The 20,134-nt window shown below is 38.6% G+C and overlaps 2 protein-coding genes across 6 annotated transcripts in view; both read left to right on the forward strand.

Annotated features, from left to right (window-relative positions):
• znf609b (zinc finger protein 609b) overlaps positions 1–5,454 on the forward strand; it is a 73,661-nt gene extending 68,207 nt beyond the window's left edge. For both annotated transcript variants that reach the window (XM_071489202.1, XM_071489203.1), the window contains exons 7-8: positions 125–505; positions 2,124–5,454. In XM_071489202.1, the coding sequence (XP_071345303.1) occupies positions 125–505; positions 2,124–2,167 (425 nt within the window). In that variant the 3' untranslated portion in view covers positions 2,168–5,454. The remainder of the gene's footprint in view (positions 1–124; positions 506–2,123) is intronic.
• Positions 5,455–6,979: 1,525 nt separating this feature from the next.
• The window catches only part of gramd2aa (GRAM domain containing 2Aa), a 28,907-nt gene continuing 15,752 nt past the window's right edge, over positions 6,980–20,134 (forward strand). The window contains exons 1-2 of one of the 4 annotated variants that reach the window (XM_071489204.1): positions 6,980–7,238; positions 15,562–15,666. In XM_071489204.1, coding sequence (XP_071345305.1) covers positions 7,099–7,238; positions 15,562–15,666 — 245 coding nt within the window. In that variant the 5' untranslated portion in view covers positions 6,980–7,098. Of the gene's footprint in view, positions 7,239–9,255; positions 9,485–15,561; positions 15,667–20,134 lie in introns of those variants that run through there. The other 3 variants (XM_071489206.1, XM_071489207.1, XM_071489205.1) reach the window with 3 other exon arrangements.

The raw sequence follows: 20,134 nt of genomic DNA on the forward strand, positions 1-20,134 counted from the left end.
CTTGCATTGATTATTAAGTTTGATTGATGTGAACATTGATTAAGAATAATCAATCATTAGCTGTTGCATTTTTATTCTGCATAAAACCTAATTTTGAACTGTCAATTTTCTTCATCACTCTTAGGTTCTTACCTACCCGGAGGTTATCCGTTTTCTCCATATGCTAGTAAAATACCCGGAGGTGAGGAAGGCAGTGACAAATCTCGTGCTAGCCCCACTGTCACCAAAACGGCAACAGACTCCAAAGCCTTGGATATCCTGCATCAGCACGCCAGCCAATACAAGAGCAAATCCCCCACAGTAGGTGACAAGCCGCCCCACGACAGGGAGAGGGAGCAGGACAGAGGAGCTGCTGGAGACAGAGATCGGGAAAGGGAGCGTGAGAGGGAAAGAGAAAGAGACGTGGACCGGCCGCGCTCGTCCCCCTCTCAGCGCATAATGCCCTCTCACCACCACCTGGGATACCCCCTGCTCTCAGGGCAATATGACCTGTCCTACGCCACAGGTCAGTCAGTCCCATCTCTCCTCTTTGACCTTGGATTTAGTACAATAAATGTGTTCATATATATATATATATATATATATATATATATATATATATACACACATACACACACACACACACACACACACACACACACACACACACACACACACACACACACACATTCATATATTTGGTAATAAATAAGTGTCTTGTTTCATTATGTACTTTTGCCAGTTATCTATATAAAATAAGGCCCATGGTTCAGAATATTTAACTTCCTGTGGTTATAGACTTAAATTATGGCAGATGACCAATCAGCGATCTAAAGTAAAATAGGAAGTATGACTGATAGCCATACATTTTCCATAGGTCTGTCCTCAGCAGCCATTGTTGCAAGCAGCAACCCCCTCACGCTACCCATCACCACAGCAGCAGAGACAGGCAAAAGACTGACACTGAAACAAAACACAAGCCTACTGAGACACATAGGTAAACTGAGAGCAGTGTTTGCAAATCTGACAAATGCAGGTGGCAGAAACCCTTCTTCACATTAACAATGCACAAAGCTCTAGTTAAAAATATTTAGGCAATGAGTTATGAGTACTGGCACAGCTGTAGAACATCCTGTAAAAATAAAACCTTGTGTTTCTTTGTCTGGGATTGATTTGATTTTAAGTGAAAAGAACACTCTGCTCTCCTTTGTCTGTGCAACATTTATGTTGCAGACTTGGAGGCAGCAACCTGTAAAGAAAACAAATCCTGGCCAAACAAAATCCTTATTATTGTACTGCAATCTAGTGCAATATGCAGTGCAGCATTTAGCCCCTCAGCTCATCCAGTCTAAGTGGGTCCTCTGAGGACAAGTGGATCAGTGTTGATAATAGAGACGTGGAATGAGCCTGCCAAGATACAAATCCACTGCAGCCTGCACTGACATCTAGTGGGAGCTCTTTTATATTACAACTGACAAAAAAAAATGCACACTGCCAGTTTATTATGGCAGCTAAAACTATTGTAGTCTAATTCAGCTGTTGTAATAGGTTATAATATTCAGTTTTTGTCAAAGAGCACAGTTTGTAGTATTCAAATACTGTACTTAGAAATACCAGGAAAAAAATATGTCTTTACTAGTAAGAGCCCTCTACTCAAACTTCCACATAAGTAAAAGTACAAAAGTATTATCAGCAAAATGTAATTAAATATAAGTAAAATTACTCAATATTCCCTTTCAAGCACTACGTGATTTTTATATATATATATATACACACACACACACACACACACACACACAGCATTATATAATTGTATCACCCTTATTTATGCATTCATATATTTAATGTTGTAGTGCATAAAATACATCATATTTTTTAAGCTATTCAAATGCAGTATTTTTTATTTAAAGTCTTTACAGTAAATGTTAGGTAAAAAGAAGTGCAACAATATCCTCTGAAATTTGGTGAAGTACAAGTATTAGATAACCAAAAATGGTAAATATCTCAGGATTGTACTATAGTACAGCACTTGAGAGCATGTTCCTCTGTAGTGTTTATGAAACCTTTTTCTTTCAGTGTCTTTATTTTATGTAGATGAATAAATAATCTGGTATTAAATAAGTGTCTTGTTGTGTCTTTTGCAGGGAAACCTGACCGTCACACCTCAACCCTGCAAAGATTCATGTGACTGGCTCACATGAGAAGAGGCTCTCCCGGGTGTTACCTTTTAGACATCAGTTGAATGGTGTTTCTATCTATATTTTTATTTCTTCTGCTGAAAGGCGAGGCAGATTGTCGTTTTTTTCTTTTTTCCTCCCCTCGTAAATGAACCCAAATTCTCCAAACCTTGGACTATAACAGGACTGATAATAACCCAGGTTCAAAGCCATCACTCTGCCCCATCATGCAGAGGAAACACCAACTCGCTGATTATCTAGTCTTTGCACTGTCAACAAATACAATGCAAAAAGAGACTATTGGACTGCCAGAACAGCTTTTTTTGTTGTGTGTTTCTTTGTTTGTTTGTTTGTTTTTTTTCCTTTGACTGCATTGTTTTTTGTCGCACGCAGAAAGAATTTGGCAGTGATTTTGGGGAGTTGGGTGGCTGATGGGAAAGGGGAGTCAAACTAAATTAAAGACTGACAAAAAAAGTGAATCATTGTAATGATTTCAACTCTATGTCTTTGGCTTCTTGTATGCCGTGAAACAACAGTATATCCTTAACTTGACAAATGTTTGGCTATATTTTGAGGGGAGAGGGAATATGGCAGCAGCTGCTTTCTTCAGAGACTTAAAAGCCTGAGACTGAAGTTTTTCATTTTCCATCGTCATTGTTAATTCCCATCCTCTTTGAACCCTCAGTTCTTGTTTCAGGGATGATGTCGTCATGTTTTGCGAAGGGACCGCATACACCTCAATGGAGAATAAACACTATTCATGTTTTCTTTTCTCAGTAATATTTTAGTTCTACTCCATATCATTGTGTTCATCTTTGAATGTGTCTGACGCTGGTATTAGTCCTGATTTGAAAAGGTCACATCTGTCTCCACGCTCACTCGAAAAGGTGAAGCCACATCAGCAAGCGATAAATTCACGGGGCATTGTCATCACTGCATTAGGCCACTTGTGGGGGTTTTGGTGTTTTTACTGTAACACTGTGCTTCATTCAGTTCATCGAGTTTGATTGTTTTCTGTAAACAATGTGAAATTTCACTCAACTCATGTATTTTTCTGCTGTAATATAGACTTTTAGCCTACTTTTATGTGCGTAAATGTTTATATTTATCTCAGCACGCGGCTGTTTAAAAACCGTCACTGTTAAATAGCTTTTTGACTTCACAGCTTTTAACATTTTGTGCTCAGATCATTGCAGGGTCTCTAGATGGCTTGGTGTGCTTCTTCTTTGCCCCAGCTTTGGTTGTCTTGCTGCAGATTTTTTACTTTATTTTATTATATTATGAACTTTTTCAACACACCTCAAGGTTGGTGCACATGTCCATTCATCTCAACATGCAGTGTGCGATTGGACTGGTTCCAGACCTGTGAATCACTGTCCACATCATGGCAACTCAAACTGACAATTCAGTCAGATTAAGAGAAAACAAAATGTTAAATCAGTCTGATTTTTTTAGGCTATGGTGCACTATAAAAAAAGGAGAACGTTTCTCTTGGTGCTTCGCTTGCTTGTGTGACTTCACCATAACACACTTCTCGCCCCAGGCAGTTGTTAGCATGGTTTCCTTGCCAGCGGCTAGCTTTGGATCAGTCCGAAACTGGGCCAGTGAGTCTGATACCTCAGACACCAGTTTTCTTTGTTCAGTTGCTGCCTGTGCTGTAAGGTCAACTACTGGCACATTAAACAAAAGTGCATGAAATGACCCAAAAAAGAAAACCCTGTTCTGCTGTTACTATTATAGAACAAACATGAACCAATCAGATGCAGACAACAAACTTAATTCACAAGAAAGAGTGAGCCAGTGAAAAGCTTGGAGCAAAAGCTAACATGGTGAAAACAAGTGAAATGGGACCTTGATGACACACACGACTGAAGTGGGAAGGCTCAAAGTTGCCCGGTCTGCTGAAAAAGAAGCACGTTGCTCTAGGCTTTCCTTCGGATCTCAAACCGAAGGTGCCACTCTGTAAAATAAAACCAAATCTGGTTAACTAAAAAAAAAAATACTACACAAAGAGCGAGTGTCAATATGACCTGTTCTACCAGGGGTCCCTCTTGGCTTTAAATTACAGTTCTCTCATACCTCAGGGGTTGGAAGTGAAATTCTATCCATATGCTATTTGCATTGATTTGAGAGGGCTTCTGTTTATGGGTGTGAGAAAAGCACATTTCTGCTCTGAGCTGAGTGTGCTGCCGTGCTTCATTCAGAAATGACAAATTGGCCCAGGATAGGGGGATTGTTAATACGCCATACCATGCTGTTGTGGGTTGTGAACAATCTTTACGTTCCTCTAAAGCATTATAATGAGAGTAGAGTATTGACCATGTTGTCATTAAATTTAATTTTATTCATTCTGGTTTAACAATCACTTTTAGTGTCCCCATTGTTGTAGATTTTTTTAATTTAACACTGTATGTGATTAAGTCCGTAAACCACCAGTTAATCTCATGTCTAATCCCTTCTCACATTTGATATTAGCAGTTTGTTGAGACACTACTCATGGTCATGAAACTGCAGCTCTTCATTTTGAGGTTCTTGGACATTCCAAGTAAATAAGTTGTCAGTTTCTCGTTCCACAGATTTTGCAAGATGGTTTATCTTTTGTCTTTTTGCGCATTTTAAAGAAGAATGGCTGACATGAATAAGATGAATGTGGTGGTGTTTGACTTGTACTTAATCTGTAAGGGTAATCTAGGCAGCTGTGATGTTGTCATTAAAGTCAGTGGGTTTTAGTACCAGCAGACTGCATACATATAGTTTTATCAGACAATGGTTGTGACAAGTGCATTTGTTCTCTCTCTGAGAGTAGTAATGTTATCTCAGTAGTAAGCAAAGCCCAGTGAAAATCATATATACTAAAGTGTATGAAAAGCCAGAAAAGTAATGTTTGCTATAAACATATTGGAAAGTGCTTGGCTCTTGTATTTTGCAGGACTGTATTTGTTTCATGGTGAAGAGTATATTTATTGGCCAGCAGTTGTCTCAATTGGTGCCTAGTTGAACATTCTTCTGTGAAAACACAGAGACACTTGCTCGTTTGTCCTTTCCTGACCCACCTACTGTCACAGAAACCCCCCCCACCCCACCCCCCCAAAAGTACCAGTACTGGTGCTTGCAAGGATGTTTACAATGTCTTCATTTTCTTTCTGTGTGAGAAATTCAGAACTCTTCCCCCTCTCCTCCTTTCTCCCTCCCTTCAGGAGTTTGTGTAAAGTGTACATTACCATGGTTCTTTTTTATACAATACTCTGTAACTTGCCTTTGTAAATTTGGGCTGGAAAAAATAAATCTTTTTATGAGACTATCTGTCCTGGGAACTGCTCAATGGGTGCTGTTTTGTCATTGCTGTGGAGTTGAGATGGTAACACTGTTGAATTCTCCAGATTTTTTAAAAAAGGAAAACAGGAATGTTTGTAAGACGATCAACTTCTATTCCGCATCCCATCCCATCGTTAGTGTAGGTGCTATCTTCAAATTAATGCTTGTTATTACATTTTATTTTAAATAGCAATATGTTTTTCCTTCTGAGTGCATTGAGGACATAAAACTGGTGTTATATAGTTTTTATTCCATATTTTAAGTATTATTTCATTCAGTAGATACAAGTCATCAGAGTGCAGGAAGTATGAGTCCAAAATGCTCTTAAATTCACTAGTCACACAGTTAATGGTTTTGATATGGAAACTGCACTCTGGGTTTTGGCCACAGGAGAGCAGTGTCTCTAAAGAGGCCTCAGTCAGTCCTAACTGACTTATTTTACTTACGCAACACACACGAATGTCATTTTGTACAATATATACGCTGTATTTGTGCACCTCTGTGACATTGTGAGAGACAGTGTGTAGCGCTGAAACCACAAGATGATTGACAGAAAATAGAAGTGATCTGATCATCAACCAATCACTGAAAACCGCCTCCGATCTCATTTTTGCTTATTGTCACTTAGACGTTTGACCTTCATGTGCAGTTTGTTCATGTTTGACACTAGAGGGCTGTTTTCACATTTGTCAGCTGAAGGGGGAAATTTTCTCTTTTCTCTCCGCACGTGTTGGGTCCAGCAGGATGTTGTACTAGTGAATGTTCATAGACTTTTATCAATTGAGGAGAAGGAGTAGGTGTTTGATTGATTTTATTTATTTGTTATTATTATGTAAAGCATAAAGAGTACTTGATATGTTATGTTTTGAAACATGTCCGGGGACCTTTAAGTCAATAATCCTGCAAAAAGGCCTCACATTTGCTGGCACAAGCTTCTCATATGTGAGGTTTTGCTGCTTTCTTTCCTTACCTTAACTTTAACTGTATAATTATAAATTGAATACTATATGTTTGAGTTTTGGACTGTTGGTCTCACAAATTAAGCAACTTCAAGATTACATTTAGCACTGGAAAATTATTTTTCTCTAATCAACATTTTCAGACAGTAATAGATTGAAAAATAAATTGATTATTAGCTGCAGCCGTAGCAGTATGTTTGACAAGCAGTCAGCAGTTCATCACTCAGCACTGTTAAAACTTTATCTGCGTCTGCGGTGGCATTCACTTCTATCAGGAAGTAATGATATTTTTAACTGCCCCAAATGCTCCTGAACCGAGAGTACACTCTGTGCATTAGCATAATGCAACATCAGTGACAGGGAGTGATTACGCTGGGGATGATTTTGTTGAGTGTAAATGTGAAATCTGATTATCCTCTCTGCTCTCAGCTCTGCAGAGGGAGGAGGGCCGGGGAGGGAGGGGGAGAGAGAGAGAGAGGACAAGGTTGGCTGCAGGATAGATTCAGAAGGAAGGAGGGGTTAAGATAGCAATGTGCTGAGCCAGTGGCTTTTCCACAGAGCAGCTGGCTGGCATCAGGACAGGACAGGCCGCTCAGAGGAAGGATACCTTGAGGACGGCTCTCCTCCGCTCGCTGTAGGACACTAAGGTTGACTTCCAGGAGGTGTTCATGGGATGCACTATCTACGCAGCCAGCCCTAAGGCCCTGCCCGCCGACGAGGCCCCAGGCCAGGACAGATACTACCAGCTCCCCCACTACCGCCAGCCTCATGGTAACTGCAGTCAGAGGATAGCAGCCAGCAGAGCCAGGTCAGTCAACAGCATCCAGCAGGAATACTGAAGGTGCTGGATATTTGGTGTGCTTGCCATGATTAACACTGACAAGGTGAATCCAGGTAAAAGAAACTGATGCTTAGTTAGTGGCCAATCACAGAGGAGGAGATGCAGGGAATGTGAGTAAGATGTGTCAGAGAAGGATGTTTAAACTGGTCCAAAGGATGTGGGTTGTGTAACTTTTAATATCAGGAAGTGTATATATCATTCAGTGTATATATCTAGAAAAACAAAAAGTACAAAAATGCTAAAACCATGACAGAAATGAGGGGATATTTTACACTGAAGTGATAAATACTGATCTTTTAAAGAATTACAATTATTAACAGAAGCAGTTAGGACATCCAGTTTAAGCAGTTGAAGTGTTTTTGCTCCTGGGTGTCAGATGGGTAGAAACACAGGGGGCAGGCCAAAATAAACACAAGTCATTGAAGGGATTAAATCAGCATTGCAGATGACGGCCATCGTAATGTAGGTAGACATCCCCCCACACAATCTCCCACTTTAAACAGCTTTTGCAGTTGTTATACCTGCAGTTTGGACTCAGGTGATTCAGCTCTGACTGGAACCACAAAGTCTGTAATTCCCAGCAAACAAATGCTAACAAATGTGAACTTAATATGACCCACATATGCAGCAGTGTTTGGTTTGTGATTAGGTTTTACATGAGTTTATACTTAATAAGGAGGGGTTGCAATATTGTCCTGGCACCATGTGCAAGCTGAGACGCATCCTGACGATGACAAACTGAAACTGAAACACAGCCTCTGCGTTTCAACCTGAGAGCCTGAACTGTCCTTAAGATGATAAGTGGCTGAATATTTTTAGTCATGTACTAAGATTTCTTCATACATTATTGTTTTGCCCATCATTATTTGTTTAGTCTATAAAGTGTGTGATTCAGTGTGTACTTTTCGGACAGTGCTTAGATCTTTTTTAAGCTTTGGTTGAGCGAAATGTTTATTTCTTCTACCTTCATTTAGTCTACAGTGTGTAATGAATTATAATACAACCATCACATTTTACCACAGTCTAATGTTATGTCTGACAGTTGCTTACTTATTATGACCAAAAGAATTCAGTTTTTCACTTGAACAAATTGTAAATAATTTTTTGTCAATATAACGATTATTAGACTAATCCTCCGATGCTTTTCATAGCAATTAACTTACTACTTTAATAAGTCGACTTTGTTTCTTCAGTCAATACCTTACATGGAGGCAGAAAACTATTTGATATACAGTTAGAGTGTTTAGTTCAGTGGTTCCTAATGTAGGGGACATAGGGGCCAGGCAAACACTGGTTTAACCTTTAACAATGTCTTGTACTAATGTAAAACCTTTATTCTGCAAAGTAATCAGCGATAACTGCCATCATATAAATGTACTGCAGTGAAAAGTACCATATTTCTGTCTGAAATGTAGTCGGGTAGAAGTGTAAAGTAGCAGAGAGGTTTCAGTGAGAGGACACAAACTGAAAGGGTTGAGAACTGCTGGCTGAATTTTTAACAAAGGATTGTATATAAGAGTTGTATATGTTTTTATGCTTTTTGTAATACTCGAGAAAAGTACATCAAAGTGGACTTAAGTAAGTGGACTTTGCACCACTGCAAATACTGAGATGTTGCCTTAATAATTTTAGATGTAACATTGCTTTTTTTTTACACACTTGTGGAATACAAATAATCCACAAAATCATCAACTTGAAATAAATATGATTTGTTCTTAAAAAATACATAAATAAATAAATAAATACACAAGCCCACTCAATGTTATATTTCTGCAGTAACAGCCTCAACTTCACAATTAAAAGTGAAACCAGAAGAGGCCTCGCAGTATTTTTTCCTGTTAGTACTGCAGATGCTGTCAATAAGCGGCCGTCAGGTTATTCTGGGAAGCCGTGGGAAGAAAATAGCCGCCGTTTAATCCGCGGGCAGTGTGTGAACAGCCCACACGGGGCTATAGGTAAGCTCAGCCCACCTCTCCAGTGTCGGGCTCACGTCTGAGGCGGCCGCAGCTCCGACAGCGCGACTCTCTTTCTCACGAACTGGACCTTCATGGTTTTTGTTTTTGTTTTTGTTTTGTTTTTTTTTTGGTCAGTTTTTTGTGGATGAACAACGTAAAATACTTTCACTGAGGTAATGCTGCACAGACCTGGGGAGTTTCGTGGAGCTGCAAAGCGACAGAACAGCGGACAACGTCGCGGTAGCTTGTGAGCCACAGGTAGGAGACCTTACCTGGTCAAGCTGGCGAGAGGAAGAGCCGGAGTTCCGGTTAGGATTTCAAAATAAAAGCACCAGTGGTTAATCGTAGGTGTCACTGAGCAAAATAGAAAATATTTTTGTTTTTTGTTTTAGTTTTTTTCAGTGGGTAATGATGTCTGGTAATTGGAGCTGTATCTTTTAGCCAATTAATCAATTAGACAATTAACTGAAAATTAATTGGCAGCAATTTTTATAACAGATTAGTTGTTTGAGTCGTTTGTAAGCAAACTTTGAAATTCAGTGAATGAGAATATTTGCTGGTTATTTATTCCTTTATGACAGATGTTAAGGGTTTTACACTGTTGGTCAAACAAAACAAGACGTTATCGTACATGATAACACATCACCTAGGCCTCCAAGAACAATATGTGGAGTTCACTATTAATCAGTTACTCAATAAAATCATCATTGTATTAATCTATAAAGACAATAATTTTTGGTTACAGCTCTACTAATAGAGTCAGGATAGGCCCTCTAGAGAATACACACAAAAATCTAGTAATGTCATGTATAAAAGTGAGGATGACTGCACACTAAACTTCCAATAAGTTATAATAATAATAATAATAATAATAATAATAATAGATAATCATATGAGTGACATTTCAACCATACCTGATATTTCTCAAGGCCAATTCAGTACTACAGTCAGACAGTCCAATATGTTCATTTTTATGCACTTTTACTTGTAGCATGATCAAACCAAATGTTCGTATGATGTGATTCCATTCTTAAATGCATAGACATAGGGAGTGCTGTAGAATATTTGTCATTAATGAATTGTGCAATTTCTCTCATTAGCCTTTTCATTTTAAGTGACATGTGATTCAGTATAAATGATTTTTGTGTTTCCCCTTTTTGCACTGCAGACTCTGCTTTTATTTTGAAGAATCACTTCTGTTCTGACCTTAACCTGCCTTTTGTCACAAACTTGACACTGTTTCTGCTTTTGATAATAAAAGACATATTCAAAAAGGCAAGTGCTATAGATGCATATATACTACCTTTCAGGAACCAAGTGTATATGCAGTCACCTGTAAAGTAGTCAAATGTAATGAAAGTTATACCATAATACTATAGTTTATGTAATTCTGTGTTGTTACTTAAACTAGAGGTGATATAAGGCCTGCTATTTCCCAGTAGAATTGTTAATGTGTTTCTAAATGGACACATGACTCTGATTTGTGTCCTCATGATTCATTAAAAACACTTAACAATTAACTGACTCTTTTATAAAACTATTTATTCTCATGTCCCTTGAAATCTGGTTTGGATTTCACACTAAACAGTAGGCTAATGAATGCTCACCATGTGCTCTTCAGTAAGACGAACATTTGGTCCTTTGTGCCGGCTTAAAAACACACTTCTACCATCAAAGGCTTGTTTTGAGGTCCTTGCACAATGGGGAGGTTATTTCTGGAGGTCTCTAGCACAGTATCTCAGTGTCTAAAGGCTGTGCTTCTGTTTCATAGACTGCCTGTGTCCGTGTTTATGAGAGAGCAAAACCTCCTTTGTGGTTTGCGCCTAAGACTGCACACAACTTAATGTTGTCTCATAATATGACAAACCCACTTTCAGCTTTTTAGACAAATTAAACCTTTGCTTCTACGCACCCAGTATAAACAAAGCTGCCTGCATTGCTTACAAAGCTGTGTGCTGCCTCGCTGGAGACTTTCCTTGTGGGGTGTAGATTTGACAGTCCTACACAGAGAAAAGTCATTGGCTGTTTGTGACCTTGCCTGAGTTAATGAAGACTCATATCAATTTTGTGTGAAGTGTGTGATTTAGTTGTTTGTCTCTGTGTGGACACTCTGTTAAACCTGTGATCAACAAGGGACAAAGAAACAGAGCATGTTTTAAGTGACAGTGTCATTAGCTTGAAGTGGGAGCCATCACGCTAATAACTGATATAGAACAGTGAAAAATGGACTTGACTTAAGGTTGTGACAATAACAACAACTTAGTGGCAGAGGTCTACAGGAAATGAGCGACCGGACGCAGAGAGAGTGTGGCGATTCTTCAGCAACGATCCCAGTGGCTAGCAACCTTAACAAGATTACAGTTTATTGGATTGGAGGATTTCTTGTGACAGCACAAAATGTGTCTCCAGAGACAAAGAAGGACATGGAGGAGGAGAGACGGAGTAGTTGAAGCCTTTCAGTTAACAAAAACAAAATTTAGACCTGGGCAGAACCTTCCTGAGCTCCAAGAAGGTTAATATGGCCATGTTGCCTTGTCACTCCATATGCCCACTGGTCACTCATCTCAGTCAAGACTCCTCTCTGTTCTGTTCTCACAGTGGAGGTATGAGAATTATTACTTCACTGGAATATATCACCCTTTTCTTGGGATTTCTCGAAATAGATTAATTTTTATTTTAAAACAGAACTGGGAATAATTCATCATAAACTGACAGCTATTCCACGGTTTTCTTACATGTTTGTTAGATTATGCAGTATTTTTCTAGTAGGAAAAAAATCCCTCCTGAAAGAACACGATGTTCTATGGGAGCACCGGGCCATCTTTATAGATCTAACCTGAGGTTATTTCTTCATGCAGTGACAGGAAAAAATATCCATCACATGCAGCTGTTTTTCCTAGGAAATGGGAGCAGAATTTGGCCACGGTTCCAGGGAATTTTCGATATCGACCCCTAATTTTTAGGGGTTCCTGTAGGTTAAACCAATTTGCTCATTGACTTTGAGATCTAACAGCCTCTACCCTCAGAGAAACTTGGTTACATGTATAACTTTCCCGTGAAATTGCCAAATAGGAAACAAAGTCTTGCATTAAACAGTTTGCTAACTAAATCATTCAGTATCAAACAGGATTAACCTGCAGATTAGGTTATTTGCCCATTAACAATGCGAGAGAGCTCATCTGGCTCCTTCCTGGATAGAATTTCAAGTGCAGACAATAACATACTGACAGACATGTTAGTATATATGACTTTGTAAGAAAATTGTAGGTTGTGGTGTAAATGAGGAAACATTTATTGTTTACTTTTTGATCAATTGTTCAATCCCAGTTTCAGGAAACCCTCTCAGACTAAATAAGACCCAAATTAGATGACTGAAACATCCTCATGGCCAAACTCACAGTCATATAATGATAATGTTTATCCCAAGGCTGTTTATGTCAATGACTGTGTGATCAGAGCTGCTATGTGTTTCATAAGATTTTTAAATTTTGTGAATGAGGTTACCAAAAAGCCATGCAAAATGAGAAACTGTCTACAATCTCATGTAAACTGTTTTTCTTATTTGAGTAAATGAAAATGAACCAATAGCTGTCTACATTTTTTGGTTTATACATTTGGTACATACATTTTGCAAAGTTTACATCTGACCCACTCATAAATTCGGTCAGGATTTTTTTAACTTAAAAAGACACAATCTAAAGCTAAAAAGTGAAGTATTTTTTGTTATTTTAATAAGAGCACTTTAAATACTTTAAATAGTACAGTTTTAAGGAATATCTTTTTTCCATATCACCTCACAGTGATCTATGAAATCTTATTACAATACTTCAACCCAACCATTTCCTTTCAGAGTAGTCAAGCATAACTTCTAGCCTGCTATACCTTTTGTGCACTGTTTTCAAGTGAGCTGCAGCAGCACTACAAGCCTTCATTTTGCCCTTAGGCTCACATCTGGGCTCAGACACCCCTCCTGAATCCCTTAACCTCAGGCTTAAGGTGAATAGACCCCACAAACACGTTTTTATCTGTTACAACAGACCCTTCATCTCCCATTCAACCCTCTGTGATCACAGATAACCAGTCAGATGCAACCTGTAGCACCAGGAGGCCCCTGTTGTTTGAACAGGTCAGGGGCTGACGTAAAGCTTCTGGCCAATTAGAGATAATACATTGGAAAAACTGCATGCAGGGGCCTATTTCCATCAGCACCTGTAATTATACCAGAACAGGTGGTAACGACTTCCCCTCTCCCAGAGGAAAATATGGCACAGGGCAGGTGTGTGTGTTTGTGTGTTCATTTTAAAAAGATTTGTTGTGCAGGTGAGAGGAAGAAACATAATAGGTGGTTTAAAACTTCCCCATACTTGTGCTGTAGTATGACACCACTACAAACATTTATAGGGTAATACTAGCCTTTTCTTTCCTAGTTATCACATAGATCATAATTTCCAATCATGGGTATATGTACCTTTGGAAGTACAGTTGTTATGGGGTGTTAGGAAGATTATGGATGACTCATTTGGAAAAGTAAATTAGGATTTGATTAAAAAATATATACACATAGGCTATTTCTGTTAAGGTAGAAAATAAAGATATACAGTAATGGCATATATACACAGTTGCTACATAGGCAACATCAACCTGACAGCTGTAATACATAAACACCATGTTTTGTAACAGTGTGTGAAAAATAGTTATCAACCAAGCAAAGATGAAACACTTAACTGAAAGTAAGGAAAGAAATGACTGAAATTGTAAGCCAAAATGAATGAATGGTTGCAATAATAGAATATAATAATAGAAGAGTTAGCTAAGTAATGGATGGTAGAAATAGTAAACCAACTAAAAGTCATGGATAAACAGTTGACGTAGCTAAAACTAATGGACAAACTGTTAAAATGTTAATTAAGTCATGGATAAACAGCTGACATTGTTATCCAAAACTGATGGGCAAACTGCTAACAATGTCAGATAAAAGTAAAGGACAAACTTGACATAGTTAGGTCAAAGTACTGGATAAACAGTGGAACTACCTAGTTAGCTAAAAGTAACAGATCAGTTGACATACATAACTAAAAGTAATGAGTAAGCAGTAAAATTGAGGAGTTAGCTACAAGCAATGGTGAAACGGTTGAAGTTAGTTAATTAAAGTATTGGATAAACAACTGAAATGTAGCTAGCATGAAGTAATGGATAAATAGTTAAAAGTAATGGGTTAACAGTTAACATAGTGTAACATAGTCTAGATAATGTTACCTAAAAGTAATGGCTAAAGAAATTGAAAGGCTAACAGTAAAGGTTTGATTAAAGTAAACTGTTGAAATAGGTCTAGTTGAAATAGAAAGTAGTAGTTAGCAAAAAAAAAGTTACATAACAGTAATGGATAATGAGTTGAAATTGTTAAGAAGTAAAGGGTAACGGTTGAAACAGCTAAAAGTAATGGGTAAACAGATGAGATATAACTAACAGAAATGAATAATATTACTGACTTAAACATTGTACATCAAACTAAATTTTTTTACCTGGTCTCGTCAAGTGTTATTATATATCACATCTGTTTTTCCATTGCTTTAAATGTCTCATTGTAGATGGAGATTGCAAGGCTTGTTTTTCCTCCCACAGGAAACCATTTGCTGCCATTTCAAACAGTATGCAAAACAGCATCAACTAGCCTTTAAAATGACCTGAGCCACATAATCCATCACAGTAAACATGAAGCTGTGATTTGGTTCCCACATATTTTCAGCTGAATCATTCCTTCACTGACTCAGAGTTAAGTGTTTTTATTTTAGTGCATCATAATTTCATCTACACTTTGTCAATCACCACCCACATGAAGAAATGTAAGTGCTTGAAAACATCTCACCTCACACAATTTATGATCATATCCTTCGTTTCTTCTTTTGGTTTTCGTTGCAGCTTGCTTCAAGAGACATTTGGTTCTGCAAAGTTTCAGTGTGAAGTGTAAAACATTTTTTAAATGTTTGAGTCAGCTCACAGCAGCACATCAGGTCAGCCATCTGCACAACCTCCGAGGTGCTCCGTTTCTTTGTGGACATCTGGTTGAGTGCAGACACTGACCCCATTTACACAAACACAGCTTTATTTTGCTGAATATAGATTTCTAATGTAGTGTAAACCAGCAGAATCAGACTTTGAATGTTGCATCACAACTGTGTTGATTTTGAAGACAGAGTCCACTTGTTCAACCCATAAGAGCTCTATTTGAAGCCAAACCTGGAGACAAACACAAACATCATTTTTTGCAAGTGTACATGAAAGTCCAGCAGAGAGTTGCCTGCTGCTAACTTAGAGCTGTGTGTTTGTGTATTCAGGGCCAGGAACATGACTGAGCAGCAGGAGCAGAGCGAAGAAACAGGCCTGCTCTCAACTCAGGACCTGGACCCCTCCAAGGACGACGACACACACGGCCACTTCAGGCAAATCTCACACACACAAACAGCGTGCTGGTCTTCAACACTTGCTGTCTTTCCAGGCTCTTTTTGCCCTACACACCATCTGTATCCTGTGCATGGTCATGGGTTGCAGCCCTAGGAGATTTATTTTCACAGCACTTACTTTTTGCTTTTGTTTCAGCTGTTTTGATGTCAGACAATGGTCAAAAATGTGCACACAAATGCAGACGAGGCAATGCAAACACAGATCTCTTTTCTTTTCCCCCCTAAAAGCCTGGGGAGGAACTATATGCGTTTGTAAAACGAAAACTGCAGTAGTTATACCAAAAATAATGTCTTTTAATCAATTTCAACATATATTTTGTGCAAAGTATTCATATGCACAATGTTTGTATATGACTGCAGACAGAGTGAATGCGTATATGCTTGTGTGTTATATAAGAAGGCTTTGAGGCAGGAGCAGTGTAATCCTGTGAATCTGTCCTGGGATGGGATTTAGCACTGAAGCATGGTGTGTGCTGGTATACTCAGTGAATGGGAGGGACTTGAACACTATAAGCAAATGTCAATCACTCAGCAAGTAGTGCATCTGTTTTGTGCTCATCTTGACATTCCTCTGGTGCTGCATGCAATATTTCAGGTTGTAAATGTTTGTTTAATTAAGTGTTTAAAACTGCTTTTATTGATTTATGCCTACTAGGGTGGACACAAAAACATCAACACAAGCTGTACAATACACACAACCACCACATATCATTGGCCTGTAATGTTGTCATGCCTGATGAGTAAGCAAACAATTGATCATTTAAATCTTTATGTGTAATATTCACTCTCCTTTTAGCTCTGCTTTGGTCTCCATCAACTTATATTTACTTTATTCAACTCTGTCTACTTTGGTGCTGGGCAGGTGGCATACAGGTATCACAGAAGCTTTATTAGAAACAATTGTCTACAATGGCTAGAACTCAAGTATTAAATGCCCTGTAAAAGCAAAACTTTGAGCTAAAGGATGCTAAAAAAGCTGCAGCTAAGAGTTACGTGATAATTCCCCATGGGTTTGTTACGACAAGCAAGCATCCCCATTAACATTACACATTATTTGACCCAATGCTCATATAAAAAGATCTAACATAACATAACATTTTGTGAGTTTTGAATCACAAACACTATGCTTCAGTATATGTGTTAACTCACACTGAATAATCATAAAATGTTGATGAGTTTTTGCAGGATATTTGTCTTAATTGTATCTTTCTCATCTTCAAAGTAATCAAACTTATTGCACATTTAAGATTTTTCCAGTGATTTTATAAATTGAAATATTTAAGCTAAAAACACACAAAGTTACCTCAGAAAATGTTCTGTCTCTTGTTCCATCAATTCAGTTCAATTCAATTCAATTCAATGTTATTTGTACAGTGCCAAATCATAATATACATTATCTCAAGGAGAGTTGAGACCTTACTTTGTTATAGAGAAAACCCAACAGGAAAAACTCCCTTTTAACAGGAAGAAACCTCCAACAGAAGCAGACTTAGGGTGGGCGGCCGTCTGCCTCGAGCGGTTGGGTTTAAGAGGAGAAAAGGGGGTGGGGGGAGGAGAGAGGAAAAAAGAGAGAGAGAGAGACCTGGAACAGCTGTATAGGTAATGGTGCTATCAATAATAATGACAGATAGCAGTGGTAAATAGTAATGATGAGTGGTGGTAAATCTGGATCCCGCTGCTCCAGAAACAGAGAAACCTGCAGAATGAGGACAGAGAGAGGGAGAGAGAGGAGAAGCACAAAAAAAAGTTAATGGCATAAAGGAGTTGGTTCCACAGGAGAGGAGCCTGATAGCTGAGGGCTCTGCCCCCCATTCTGCTCTTAGAAACTCTAGGAACCACAAGTAGACCTGCATTTAGAGAGCGAAGTGTCCTATTGGGAAAATAAGGAATTATAAGCCATCACCGTTTTTGCATGTCATATAAAAGCTTTCAATTATCCATCAAGTTCCTCTATATCACTCCATATTACTACTACATGCTGCATAACCCAAGTGTGCTGTATCTACAGTTTGTTTAAGAGTCAATTAAGTACATATTATTTTTTGATAAAATATGCTGTTAGGACTTGTTATTTGGATTCTTAATTTATTAAAGTCTGTACAATACTCAATATATATGTTAAATAGTTCATTATGGTAAGGTTCTGCTGATTTTCTATTATTCATTGTAAAGTGTACTGTTATATAGTTGTAGTTTATGACAGGAGATTGTGCCATAAAGCAGTTTGGTGGCAGCACTAATGAGTCTGCGGAGTTCTTGACGGTGTAAAATGTAACAGCTTTACGTCAGGAGTATAGAGGTCGTAATGGACCAGACTGAGATGTAAAACTGAAACACCTGCTGTGACGCTGGTATATGGAAATAAACCCTCCTTTCAAATGTTCCTGCCTTAGTGTTGACTACATTGGGTTTTTACATTAAGGTTGGGTTAATTGAGTAGAACACGAGTAAAAACAGACTCTGCTGACTATGTGGCCGAGGATCTTGGAGTTTGGTAAACGGCCATGTAGTAGTAATTGTGTTGTTACTCTAAAGTGCAAAAATTTCCCATAATTTGCTCACTGAGCATGTTTAGGTTCCTACTGACTTACGGTTACACAGTGTTGCAGTAATTGACTACAGAACCTTGAAGTCTTGTTTCAAATGAGAACTCTGATCTATTATTCTGATAGTTTATTTTAAAATAAAGAGATAATGTGAAAATTCTTCTACTTCTCTCATCATTCTTATCTCTCAGTCTCATATCGAGTCTATCCACGTCTCTCAGCACTCTCAGTCCCAATTTCTTCGCCTCCGGTTAAATTATTGACTGGGAGTCCACTGCTACACCTCCCACCGATGGGAGGTGTTCGCTTTCTAATTTAGGATTCAATTTAGGATTCTTTGAGCTAGTAATTAGTTTCACTATCCAGCCTCACAGCCAAGGGCACCGAGATACATGGACAAAGCGCATGCGCATACCTATGAACACACACACACACTTGTAGCAGGCAACATTTTGCTTTGCTCATAGTGGGAATAATCTGATGCAAAGATTAAGTTATGAAAGTACGGATCAAAGTCGATTGCTTTTGCTCTGTGAGGATTTTTAGGTTGATATGCCTTATAATTCCTCATGCGCGGGACTCAGGACAGGTTCTCCACATATACACGATGTGATCCACAGTCCACAGAGCCTCCTGGCACCTGGAAAACCAGCATATTTTGTTGCTGTTGTTGCATGAAAACCTTACAAACCTGCTTTAGTGATTTTCATGTTTTTACTTCAGCTGAAAAATGTTATGGTTCCTCCTGGGCCTGTGAATCATTTTCAAACCCTCGGAATAATGTGAAAAATAAACTTTAAGTGATACTTCGTCAAAGCTGGGTTTCACTGTATTTTTGACAAGTGTCAGCTATTTTTCCTCATCATCCCAGCATGACCGTGTTTATACCCTGTGTTAAAAGTGCTTTACCTTGACGCACCGCATTCACAGCTCTCCTAACGCCAAAGTGGGAATTGCCTGTAGCAATTTTCTTTATTCACTCACCTAGATGCACCAGCAGTATTGATTAAGACCTGGATCTTGAGTAAAAGAGAGAGACAGATGGAGAGTGAGAGCGAGGACTAGAGAGCCAGTTAGTCCCCACAGAGCCTCCTGTGTTTTTAATAATCACTCTCTTCTCCTCCACCTGGGAACGCAGAGCCACTGTGGATCCTATTTATAGGCAGCAACCAGCAGGCAGGAAGAGCAGCACACATGCACTATTGTTCATAACATGGTCACAAGATAATGGGGTGTCTTTCTCTGAGGGTGGTTTTAATAGCAGAAAAGGATGAATTTGGATATTTATTTATAACAAGCTACATAAAGTAATCAAATGTTGGAACTGTTAAGCATAGCTTTTTACACCTCTAGTGACCTGATTTGTTGTGTGAAATTCATTATAACTGCTTTGAAATTGTTTAGGAATTCTGACCTTTTAAATCTATAAATCTCATGTATTTTTTGACATTTATTTATTTAGTTAATGCACATTTTGTAAGTAACTACTCCACAATATGATGTGCTGGTGGAAAAATAAAAGGTATTAAATGTGAAACAGTTAAAGTAGCATAAGAAATATTTTCACCTATTTTCAACAGCAGGGAAAAGACAGTTTTGTCATTTTAGAGGTTTTGCAAGGATGCAGGATGAATTCTGCTTCTGCTGTTTTAAAGACTATATGTGATATAACACATCCAGCAGAAATGGCAGCAGAGTTGGCAGCACTGTCGCAGCTGCACTGCTCTGCTGTAAACAACAACCTCATCCTGATCTGACACAAGCACACACACACGGACACACACACGCAGCAGGCTGCCATAGCATCTGTCAACCCCCCTCTGCTCCCTGACACTTTAACCCTGCTTGAATGCATGAGTAAAGAAATGTTCACCTAGACACAATGAAGCTTCCAGTATAGT

This window comes from Trachinotus anak, unplaced genomic scaffold, assembly GCF_046630095.1.
Source record: "Trachinotus anak isolate AG129_WGS33_773 ecotype Australia unplaced genomic scaffold, CSIRO_AGI_Tana_v1 ptg000011l, whole genome shotgun sequence".
In the NCBI taxonomy this organism is placed as follows: Eukaryota; Metazoa; Chordata; class Actinopteri; order Carangiformes; family Carangidae; genus Trachinotus; species Trachinotus anak.